The 12608-nt window shown below is 40.5% G+C and overlaps 1 protein-coding gene across 1 annotated transcript; it reads left to right on the forward strand.

The window, feature by feature from the left end:
- Nucleotides 1-433: 433 nt before the first annotated feature.
- LOC146715265 (uncharacterized) lies at nucleotides 434-10686 on the forward strand. The gene is made up of 6 exons (XM_085451677.1): nucleotides 434-569; nucleotides 697-1041; nucleotides 1124-1165; nucleotides 9746-9856; nucleotides 9942-10015; nucleotides 10410-10686. Exons 1-6 carry the CDS (start codon nucleotides 524-526, stop codon nucleotides 10527-10529), a joined length of 738 nt encoding a protein of 245 aa, XP_085307803.1. The 5' UTR covers nucleotides 434-523; the 3' UTR covers nucleotides 10530-10686.
- Nucleotides 10687-12608: the final 1922 nt, after the last annotated feature.

A 12608-nucleotide genomic window follows, 5' to 3' on the forward strand; every position in this document is an offset into this window, starting at 1 on the left:
TGATAATCAACAACAATTCAGCAACATACAGAGAGAAGGTCCAGGCCCACACATAATCTGGTGGAGAATACCTAACAGTGGCTTAGCTTCCTTCACCTGCACATATCACAGGGGCCTGGCTGGTTACAGGGTTGTCAAGGGTGCAGATCTGGGTCTTCAGTTAACTGAGTGTGATCTCCAAAGGTACAACCAAGCTAAATTTATTATAGGTATCTTTATTAATAAAGGAGGCCAAGGAGTAAATAAACATTGTTACTAAATTGTTATGTAAAGGTTTGTAACTAAATGCGCTATACAGATTAGAAAAAACACCACTAGCAAAGGAAGTGATGTGACAACGCTGTGATCCAATAGCACGTCACCACCAAGAGGAAGTGGCTTGACGATTTTTAAGCCAAGGTACTGCAATGTGTTAACAGGTCACTGACAGGATGAAAAACTAGAAACACCTCGCCCTCTAAAAGCCTTTGTAATAGCTGTGTGGTTTACTAAATGTCCGAGTAGCAACTGGATTAAGCACACAATGGGGAGCTTCACCGTTATAACAGCGTTGTTTTTCTGTATTCACTGTAAGTACTGGCATCTAATGTTTCTCAGTCCAAGATTTGGATCCTACCAGAATTTAAATATTTTTGGAACCCTGTGAAAATGATTACAGTTAATTTAATACTAATTTGTCTGTGGTGTTTGTTTCAGGCTGGATCTCTGTCTCAGGTTCTGGGTTTCAGACTGTGGAGGTCCAGCCCGGTGAAGAAGTGACACTGCAGTGCACCAACATCTCCAAGCATCAAACACAGGCAGACTGGTTTAAAGTGGTCAACCAAACTAAGCCCACTTGTGTCTCTTCTATGTTTGAATCTCGTGGCTCAGCATCGTTCTGCGATGGATTTCAAAATGGAAAATTTATTATGAGTTCCAACATCACCTTTGTCTTTCTTCAAATCAAGCAAGTGAATTTATCTGATGTTGGGCTGTATTTCTGTGGATTTTACACAAATAAACACACAGTTATTTCGGATGCAGTAGAGTTAAGAATTCAAGGTAAGCTTGTGGGGTAAAGGCTTATTTCTTGCACATGATTTATCATCAAATTGTTATGTATAAAGTTATACCATGCCTACAGGAAATGGTGAACCCAATGATGAAGTGAAACTCAGTAGTCAAGGTATGGTTAATTTTATCTCTCTAAAATGTTTTTCTTTTGTCACTTTACTCTAGTAAACTGTGACCTGTTTTGTAGCATAATTTTCATTCCTAAAGTAATACAAGTGGATTAATATGCCTTTGCACTTTATTTCCTCAAATTTCAAAGAAGTAAAAATTAGAAACACATTCATAGTAACACATACATGGATGAGTAAAAAAAGGATCTAGTAAAATGTATTTATATATGACCTTTGAAAATAAAACATAAAATATTTAATGAATATTGAACAAGACAACTGAAACAAGAAAACTGATGTAGGAGCCACTTTTGTGTTGTTACCTTATATGCGCTGCTAGGTGTTAATGTGTTTTACAGTATGGTGTGTTTATGGGAATATATTTAAGGTACACATACGTAATTGGCGCCAGGTGTTATTGGTCGGAAGAAGAACCAGTTTGTGACTGTCGTTCTGTTGTGATAAATGTTTTTGGATAAAGAGAACTGTGTTCAAAAACAAATGCAACTGATGGAATACCATACAGATGTTAAATGGACAAGATAAGTATGGCTGGAGTTATTGGACTTGGTTACAAGTTTCATTCATAACAGTGGCATTGCGTCAACCCCACCAATGAACACCACCGTGGCTTCAACTGTGGTCTTAGCCTCTATAACAGAGAATAAAATAGTATAACAGATATAAGATAAGATAAGATAAGATAAGATAGAACTTTATTAATCCCTCGGGTGGGTTCCTCTGGGAAATTCGATTTCCAAAAAAGCACAGCACCGACAGAAGTTACAGTTACAGAATATTATATATATATATACACACACACACACACATATATATAAATACAGAGACAATATAAATAAAATATACGAAGGGGATAAATAGAATAAATAGGAATTAAAAATAAATAAATAAAAATAAAAATAAAAATACAAGTGAATTGCACATTTCAAGTATTGAGGTCTATTGCACTGTTGACTATTTACAAAAGTATTGCACAAAAGGTATTGCAGTGAGGTGAAGAGGCACTACAGCTTAGTTGTTCCCCCCTCCTTTGTCCTCCTGTTTCCCCTCCCTCTCCCCTCCAGAGAGGAGTTAAACAGTCTGATGGCGTGTGGGACAAAGGAGTTTTTAAGTCTGTTAGTTCTTGTCTTTGGGAGAAGCAACCTGTCACTGAACAGACTCTTCTGGTTGTTAATGGCCGTGTGCAGAGGATGCCCAGCATTGTTCATAATGTCCAGCAGTTTCTTTAATGTCCTTTTCTCTGCCACTGTCACCAGAGTGTCCAGCTTCATGCCTACCACAGAGCTAGCCCTCCTGATCAGTTTCTCCAGCCTGGATGAGTCCTTCTTTGCTGTGCTGCTCCCCCAGCACACAACAGCATAGAAAAGTACTCCAGCAACCACCGACTGGTAAAACATCCTCAGGAGCTTCCTGCAGATGTTAAAAGACCTCAGCCTCCTGAGGAAGTACAGTCGGCTTTGTGCTTTTTTATACAGGTGCTCTGTGTTGCATGACCAGTCCAGTTTATTGTCCACCCACAGCCCGAGGTACTTGTACTTGTTGAACACCTCCACCTCCTCCCCCTCTATCTGAACCGGCAGTGGACCTGCTCTAGACCTCCCGAAGTCCACAACCAGTTCCTTAGTCTTTGAGGTGTTGAGTTGCAGGTGGTTTGTGTGACTCCATGCGACAAAGTTCCTCACCAGACTTCTGTACTCCTCTTCCTGATCATCCCAGATACACCCCATGATGGCTGTGTCGTCTGCAAACTTCTGAATGTGGCATAATTCAGAGTTGTAGCAGAAGTCAGAGGTGTACAGGGTGAAGAGAAGAGGGGACAGCACAGTTCCCTGTGGTGCTCCTGTGCTGCTGACCACTGTGTCAGACGTGATGTCCTTCAGCCTGGCGTACTGTGGTCTGTCGGTGAGGTAGTCGGAGATCCAAGCCACCAGGCAGGGGTCCACCTCCATCCTGTTCAGTTTTTCTTGAAGCATACAGGGCCGGATGGTATTAAAGGCACTGGAAAAGTCAAGAAACAGGATCCTGACCGTGCCTTTTCCCCCATCCAGGTGTGAGTGGGCTCTGTGTAGGAGGTACAGGATGGCATCCTCCACTCCGACACCCGCCTTGTATGCAAACTGTAGTGGGTCCTGGGCATGTTGTACCTGTGGTCGGAGGAGGTTGAGGAAGAGCCGCTCTAGAGTCTTCATAAGATGTGACGTCAGTGCCACCGGTCGGAAGTCATTCAGCTCATTGGGCCGGTTCTTTTTGGGGACCGGGACGATGCAGGATGTCTTCCATAGGGCGGGCACTGTCCCCAGTCGCAGACTGAGGTTGAAGACTCGTTGTAGCGGCTCCCCAAGTTCAGCAGCACACGCCTTTAGCATCCTAGGACACACCTTGTCTGGGCCTGCTGCCTTTCTGGGGCGAAGCTTCCTCAGTTGTCTCCTGACCTGATCCACTGTGACACTGGGAGATGTTTGGGAGGAGGGGAGGGGGGGAGATGTCTTGCTGCTGAGAGAGGGATTGGAGGAGGGGGGTGTCATGGTGTCAGGAAGGGGGGGAAGCGAGGGAGGTAGGAGAGTGGGGATTGGACTCTGTAGTGAAGGTGAGGGTGAGGGTGGGGGGGTTGTGGGCTGGTCAAACCTGTTGAAGAAGTTGTTGAGTTCGTTTGCCTTCTCCACAGTCCCCCCCACTGTGCTTTTCTTGGTGTTGTGGCCTGTGATGGTTTTCACACCATTCCAGACCTCCCTCATATTGTTCCTCTCCAACTTCTGTTCCACCTTCCTCCTGTAGGTGTCCTTTGCTTCCCTCAGGCAGCGTTTCACCTCCCGCTGTGCTGCTTTCATCTCCTCCTTCACTCCTTCACTATATGTCATGTAATGACAAGTATTTAGAAAATGCACAGATGACTCTGTGAGCTGGGCAGCACAGTGGCACGGTGGTTAGCACTGTTGCCGCAGAGCAAGAAGGTCCTGAGTTCTATTCAGGACGTATCTATTGGGGCGATCGTGGCTCAAGAGTTGGGAGTTCGCCTTGTAATCGGAAGGTTGCCGGTTCGAGCCCCGGCTCGGACAGTCTCGGTCGTTGTGTCCTTGGGCAAGACACTTCACCCGTTGCCTACTGGTGGTGGTCAGAGGGCCCGGTGGCGCCAGTGTCCGGCAGCCTCGCCTCTGTCAGTGCGCCCCAGGGTGGCTGTGGCTACAATGTACCTTGCCATCACCAGTGTGTGAATGTGTGTGTGAATGGGTGGATGACTGGATATGTAAAGCGCTTTGGGGTCCTTAGGGACTAGTAAAGCGCTATATAAATACAGGCCATTTACAGGCCATATTCCTCCATCAGGCCGGGGTCTTTCTTGGCCCTGCGACAGACTGACGACCTGTCCAGGGTGTACCCCGCCTCTCACCATATAACAGCTGGGATAGGCTCCAGTGCCCCCCGCGACCCTAAAAAGGATAAGCGGAAGCGAATGAATGGACTCTGTGAGCTGTATGTCAGACAGGTCATTCCAGAGTCCTGGGCAAAAGATCTGTTAAGAGCGAGTACGCTTAAAATAAGTTTTAAGCATGCAGAACTGGGGTGATGTAATTCCATGTCTTTCAGTGTATTTATTTATAATCTTCTTTCCATATAAGTAAATATTATTATGGATCTGATGGCCTGTCTCGATGTAGCTTAAAGCTAATTAAGTTACTCTTATAATCAGGCTCGGTTAGTCAAGATCTTATATCTGTTATTGCCTGTGTAGTGACTTTCTTTAATTAATTAATCCCATGTCAATATTATTTCAAGGAGACCGATACATTAAACAGTAGTTCACTAGATTTAGTTCAGCACTATTTAAGTTTTGTTACTTATTAAGTTATATTTTATTATCAACAGTTATTGTACAGGTCAGCGTATCTAAAATCTTATATTAGACTATCAAATTTGGATTATATGATTTTAACATAAAGAGTGTAACAGTGTAACAGTGTAACTCAATGTGTTGTATATTTGCCATTTAAAGATAAAGTAAGCATCTGTTTTTTATGTTTTAAAACACAGCAATAATCTAGCAAATAAACCCACATATTTTGTTTTAAATACATTTGCTGTGTAAAAATATTTAACATCAATTTAGGTTACTTCATTTTTAATTTTTGATTGACCAAGTGTATTACATCTTTTTTTTAACTATCAAATCCAAATGTATGAAACTTTTATGTGCAACTGAAATACATAATCGTAACTACTCAAATCAATTACATTTTTCAAATCAATTTTATTTATATAGCCAAATCACAACAACAGTCACCTCAAGGCGCTTTATATTGTAAGGTAGACCCTATAATAAAACATACAGAGAAAATCCCAACAATCAAATGACTCCCTATGAGCAAGCACTTTGGCAACAGTAGGAAGGAAAAACTCCCTTTTAACAGGAAGAAACCTCCTGCAGAACCAGGCTCAGGGAGGGGCGGGGCCATCTGCTGCGATCGGTTGGGGATGAGAGAAGGAAGACAGTACAGAGGACATGCTGTGGAAGAGAGATAGAGATTAATATCAAGCATGATTCAATGCAGAGAGGTCTATCTGGTCTTTAAGTGATGACGTGATGAATCCTGCTTCCGGGCCCAAACGACTCCACGTTTAATAAGGCTTTTGTGTTCTTTGCATGTTTTAATGCTTTATTTGTTGTTCTACTTAATCTCAACAAGCCCCTGAAAGCAGTCAGTGATCACTGGCAGGCCCTCTCGTTTTTTATTATCGCTAATCATTTTAAAGCTCATTTTTTAAAACCTTACAATATAACTACAGCTTAGCCCATGCAGCAGTGTATTGATAACTAAGCTCATATTGTTCATGGATTATCTCAGTTGTTCTTCCAATTGAAGTTCAGTCCGTTTACAGCATCCTGACATGCGATTACATTTGTCCTGAACCTTTGGGAATCCTCACCTTAACTTTTATTGAGTGGAAAAAAGTTAGCGTTCATCCTCCAGCTTCACTGTTTATATTATGCTAACATAGCTGTGTCGCTAGCAATCACGTAGATGCAAAGTAGCAAGTTAACTTCCTGCTAACTTCTAACTCTGCTAAATTTCTTAAACTCCGTTTTCGTGGATGCCTGGATGTTAAACTTAGAGCAGCAATGGTGATCATTTTATTACAGATGAAAGGATTTAGACAGTTTTTAACTCTCAGTGATGCCACAGTTAGGGACCTGCAGCAGAGTTTGAGCCCAGGCACGGCTAATGTCATCGGACTTAAAGACCGGATTGACACACAGTGAGTGAGAAAGTTGACTGAAAAGGAAAATCTCAATGCATCATGGGAATCCCCCAGCAGCCTATGCCTATTGCAGCATAACTAAAGGAGGATTCAGGGTCACCTGGTCCAGCCCTAAGTATATGCTTTAGCAAAAAGGAAAGAATGCGCTATTAGGGTGATGTGGTACATAAGGTCATTAAGATATTTATGAGTATGTTATTATGTGAGGAGCAGGATTTTGAATTCAATTCTGGATTTACCAGTGAGCAATGAAGGGAGGCCAATACAGGAGAAATCTGCTCTCTCTTTCTAGTCCCTGTCAGTACTCTTACTGCAGCATTTTGGATTAATTGAAGGCTTTACAGCAAGTTTTTAGAACATCCTGATAATAATCAATTACAGTAGTCCAGCCTAGAAATAACAAATCTATGAACTAGTTTTTCCGCATCACTCTGAGACAGAATATTTCTAATTTTAGAGATGTTGTGCAAATGGAGAAGGCAGTCCTACATATTTGTTTAATATGTGCATTGAAGGACATGTCCTGGTCAAAAATTACTCCAAGTTTCCTCACAGTGTTACTGGAGGCCAAGGTAATGCCATCCAGAGTAAGAATCTGGTTAGATACCATATTTCTAAGATTTTCAAGGCCGAGTAAAATAACCTCAGTTTTATCTGAATTAAAGAACGTGTTATCTAGCTTCATAGATAGATAGAGTTGGGTGCCATCTGCATAGCAGTGAAAATATTTGCTATGTTTTCTAATGATAATGCCTAGGGAAAGCATGTATAATGTAAGCAGAATTGGTCCTAGCACCGAACCCTGTGGAACACCATAATTGACCTTAGTGTGTGAAGAGGACTCTCCATTTACATGTACAAATTGGAGTCTATTAGATAGATATGATACAAACCACTGCAGCGCAGTACCTGTAATACCTACATCATGTTCTAATCGCTCTAATAGGATATTATGGTCAACAGTATCGAACGCTGCACTGAGGTCTAGCAGAACAAGCACAGAGATGAGTCCACTGTCAGAGGCCATAAGAAGATCATTTGTAACCTTCACTAAAGCTGTTTCTGTGCTGTGATGAGCTCTGAAACCTGACTGAAACTCTTCAAATAAACCATTCCTCTGCAGATGATCTGTTAGCTGTTTGACAACTACTCTTTCAAGGATTTTTGATATGAAAGGAAGGTTCTTCTTTCTTCTTCTTTGAGCAGTTTTGTAGGAATGCGGTCTAAAAGAAGTTAACTCAGAAAGATCAATTGGAGAAAAAGAGTCTAACTTAACATCAATGGTACTAAGAGTAGCTGTAGATAATGTTACATCTGTGAGATGATTATGGGTAATTTTTTCTCTAATGATTAAAATTTTATTTGTGAAGAAGTTCATGAAGTCATTACTAGTTAACGTTAAAGGGATGGTTGGCTCAAAAGAGCCCTGACTTTTTGTCAGCCTGGCTACAGTGCTGAAGAGAAACCTGGGGTTGTTCTTATTTTCTTCAATCAGTGACGAATAGTAACATGTTCTGGCTTTGCGGGGGGCTTTCTTATAAAGCAGCAAACTATTTCTCCAGGCTAAATGATGATCCTCTAAATGTGTGACACGCCATTTCCTCTCCAGCTTACCAGTCATCTGCTTTAGGGTACGTGTTTGAGAATTACACCACGGAGTCAGGTACTTCTGATTTGAGGCCTTAGTTTTCACAGGAGCTACAGTATCCAGAGTTGTACGTAGTAGGGAGGTAACATTATTAACAAGATAATCGACCTCGTTTGGAGCAGGGTTTTAATAGTTTTGCAATTTTCATTAGTTTTTATTTTTATTTAGTTATGACTTCAGATTTTCAATTTTATATCAGTTTTAATTAGTTTTTACCAATTGTTTGCTAGTTTAGTTTTTATTTTTTTGAAAATCCTTATTTTCAGTTTAGTTTTAAATAGTTTCAGTTATAGTTTTAGTTGTGTTTGCAATAATTATGTGTAACAAAATCCCAGTTTCATCATATCAGTCATGCTCTTCTGCTTATCCTTGGGTATGTTGCTATTCCAGCTACCATACCCTGCACCCTGGACAGGTCGCCTGTTTGTCGCAGGGCTAACACGCAGAGACAGACAACTCACATTTCCACCTATGGGTTCTTTAATTAAATAAATAAATAAGGCAGATGAACAACCATTGATACCAGGCAACTATAAAATGTATATCTTGGCCCCAATGAGACTATTAACTCTTGCAGCACCGGGTGTTCGTAATTTTGGTTTAAGTGAATTGATAAACTTTTTGAAGGCAATTGACTCCCACAGTTGTGTAGATATCCCAGTCCTGTTGTCTCGGGATGCATCACGCTGCCTTGCCTGGGGTTAGCTTCTGTTTTCTGGGGATGAGGGTTGAGTGTGCTCCCTTCTCAAGGTAGGCTAGGTTAGCCTTCTTGTGTGAGCTTTTCAAGTGCACTTTAAGGTTTGTGGGATTTTTTTCCCTTTAGAAATGTCCCTCATAATTTGTCTCTTTCCACTACAAGACACTTGCTTTATCCAAAACACAGTCATATTCAAAGTAATCCCAAACTGGACTCTGGCGCTTTCTCCCGACTTTTCCTGACATGATTCTGCGCGTGGACGCAGCAACACAGACGACTCGACTAACGTACTGGCCACCTGCTGCCATAATGAGACACAGCAAGAAAAAAATCTGGAAACTAAACTTCATTTTCACCCTTGACTATTGTATGACACGCACATCTACGAAAGCTAAACACATTTTTGCTATAAATTCAGTTAATTTTAGTTAGTTTTGTGAACACTCATTACAGTTTTAGTTAGTTTTCCTTTTTTTGTTTTTATTTTTATTTCCGTTAACGAAAATGTTTTTTCACTTCTAGTTTTCGTTATTTCGTTAGTTTTCGTTAACGATAATAACCTTTGTTTTGGAGTAGCGTTCAGGTAGCTGCTCTGCTCTGTGTTGGTACAGGGCATTGAGGATGATAACAGTGGGTGGATTATATTTTTAAACTGAGTTAAGATGTCTTTGCTTTCAGAAAGACATCTACTTTGATAAAGTCTACTCTCCACTGCTGTGTAATCCATTATTGTAAATGTAAATGTTATCAGGAAATGATCAGACAGGAGAGGGTTTTCAGGAAACACCACTTTGGACACCACTTAGACTGCCAGCAATTTAAGGAGAACTTGCGGCTAAATATGTCACTCCTGGTCTGATTGGTCTTGTATTTGCATTTGATAAACATCCACTTAAACAGTTTGGCGTGCTAGGGTAACTTTCTAACACCATTTAAATACCTTTTCAATCTTTACTGCAGAAGAGTGTAATGGAAATACAAAAGCTGGCACTGTGATGTTTATCAGCATGGCTGTTTTCTTCATGATAACTTCTGCTGCTTTGGCTATAAAAGTCAGGCAGCTTCATGCAGGTACAGAAACAAGTGATTTATTAAACATCCTCATATATCTGTAACAATCATGTACAAACTTCTAACTTTTTACTTTGTGTTTTAGCCTCAAAGAACGAGCTGCATCTTGAAAGAACCAAGATGGAGCACATTTTTTGTTACTCAAAAGCTGTGTTACAGGTAAATTATAACTGTGATAGCCTTTATGATAGAAAAAAGGAGTAATTTCAAAAAAAAAGAAATATATATATATATATAAAGTATGATTTTGCAACATTAACCGTGTATTGCCAGCAAAGCTGTCTTATCCTATTTGATGTTAGATTTCTTCTACTCTTTTTAGAGCTTCATCAGATTTTTCTCTGATATCTCTGATTTAAGTAGATGACACTCAAGGAAAGCAATTTTGTACTTGTTCAGCAGTATCACTCAGATGTGCACTCAGTCATGGCTTTTTAAAAGTCCAAAATTATCTGTTTACAAGGCACCAGACTGTCAGGAATAAGATGGGTGCAATGACAGTCTCTTTTTTTGCTTTTGTTTTTGTATGTGACTCTAAACTGTTCATTTGCAGGATGAGGGCTCTCTTCACCTGGACTCTGCAGCATTGTGGCTTCTTGCCAAAACAAGAAGCAGAAGGCCTGCAATAGAGAGAAAAGTGGAAACTCACGTTGTTTATTATGTTGGCAGATAAAGTGCGTTCTCTGTGTGTACAATGATGTTTTTGTTATGATTATTATTTTGTCCTGATATGTCAGCTCTCTCCTGAAAAGAAAAAGACAAAGGTATTGTGATTTGTCACACACAACTGAAACAAGGTCTCTACAGATATAAATGACGAAACAATGGCATCCTGAATGTTTCATTTAAAGCAGGGGTCTCAAACTCGTGACCCGGGGGCCACTTCCATGTCACCCCTACCTTGACGTGAAGAAATCTAATGCAATTTGGTCCTTGAACTTACTTTTTTTTTTTTGGATTTGTTTGTTTTTGAGTGCAATGTTAAGTTAAGGTCTTAAAAAAGTAAAAACATCATTGACTATGAAGTCAATATGAGCCAAGAGAACAAACATGTTGAGTGATTGGCTGTGTTAGTTTAGTGAGAGTTATTTGTAAAGAAAATAATTTTCACTTATTCTGTTGTAGTCTTTGTAGTTTACATGTATGATGGGTCTGTCTAGCACAACCCCACCGCTGGAACGAGAAAATTTTACTACACAGCAAAGCAAGACACAAGTAGGCAAAGTTCATTGTGTTACTCATGCATGAAGGAGAGAACCGGACGAGCGCTGTTCCTTCGCTTGACCTTAGTTGCTCTCGTCTGCTCCCTCCTAACACTGCTCTTTATTGAGGTTACATGAATATGCATAGGTTTATTAACATATGACGTCTTACATAGGTATTCATGTGAATAAAGAGTATCAGTCTGTGCATTGTGTAGGTAAGTGTGTGTGTGTGTGTGTGTGTGTGTGTGTGTGTGTGTGTGTGTGTGTGTGTGTGTGTGTGTGAGTGCGTGCGTGCGTGCGTGTGTGTGTTCAACAATATGAACCTGACAATGTAGTTTTTGACTAGAAAGAAATAGGATAAGATGGACAAGGGACCCAAAAATGAACAAAGTGGTAAATAGACTGATTCTCATATAGCACTTTTTTCTACTCTGCCAGAGTACTCAAAGTGCTGTATCCAACATGCTTCATTCACCCAATCACTTCCTTCTATAATCAAGTGCAATCTAACCAATATTCACACTCTGATGGCCACATCGGAGAGCAGTATTTAGTTAAGATTTTGCCCAAGGATATTTGGCATGCAGACTGGGGAAGCCAAGTGTTTAACTACCAAACTTCCACTCAATAGCTGATCTGCTCTACCACCTGAGCCACAGCCACCCCAAAGGGAGGCAGAAGACATAAATACACAGAAGAGTAACGAGGGAAGTGGAAACACATAGCAAACACAGCTGACACAAATAAACATGATGCCACAAGGGAAGCAAAACTAATCCCACTGAGAATGGAAAACGAGACTGTGAAAATAAAACAGGAAACATAATGAGATGTAGAAATGACAACACGAGCTTGACGATAGGATGTGGAACACGCAGACATGAAATACATAGCAGACTGGGAACACAAGGAGAGGAACATGGGATCAGATAAGAGGGACAAAGGACGGACATAACTAAAAGTATAGCGGAAAAGAGAGAATTAGACAGGAAACGGGAAAATGACACAAGCGAGGGAGCATGGAAGATAATATTAACTAAAACCCAAGACACACTAAGGAATAACACGAGAACTTAATATCCTAGTACATCATACGAACTCAAAAATACAAAATAAAATCACATTGCCCAGCGCCCTGATAAGTGCGCTTAATCAGCATGAAGTCATACTCTGCCTCTTGTTTTCCCTGGGTTTTTTTGTGAGTTTTGCTTGTTGAATGTTTATTTTGTCTGCCCCTTTTAGCTTTGCCTGTTACAAAGACTGTCTTCCCGTATGACTGTATGAAGGAAGCTGCCATATACTGGCCTTTAACAGACTGGATTAGCCACTTTTTAAAAAACTTATGGCTCCAAATTATTCATTGAGAGAGCTATAGCTCTGTTCAAATCACACAAAAACAACAAGAGTCAGACGACATGAGGGAGGCTGAAATTCATGTTGATTAAATTGCCAACAGATATTAGCTCTGTAGTGTTATTTACTAAAACAAACAAAAAATGTTTTACTAAAATCCATATATCTATCAAAAGTTACATTCTTATGGTTGT

Source organism: Copadichromis virginalis, linkage group LG3 (genome assembly GCF_057382275.1).
Source record: "Copadichromis virginalis isolate Kocher_CV1m ecotype Utaka linkage group LG3, C_Virginalis_male_GT1.1, whole genome shotgun sequence".
Lineage (NCBI taxonomy): Eukaryota > Metazoa > Chordata > Actinopteri > Cichliformes > Cichlidae > Copadichromis > Copadichromis virginalis.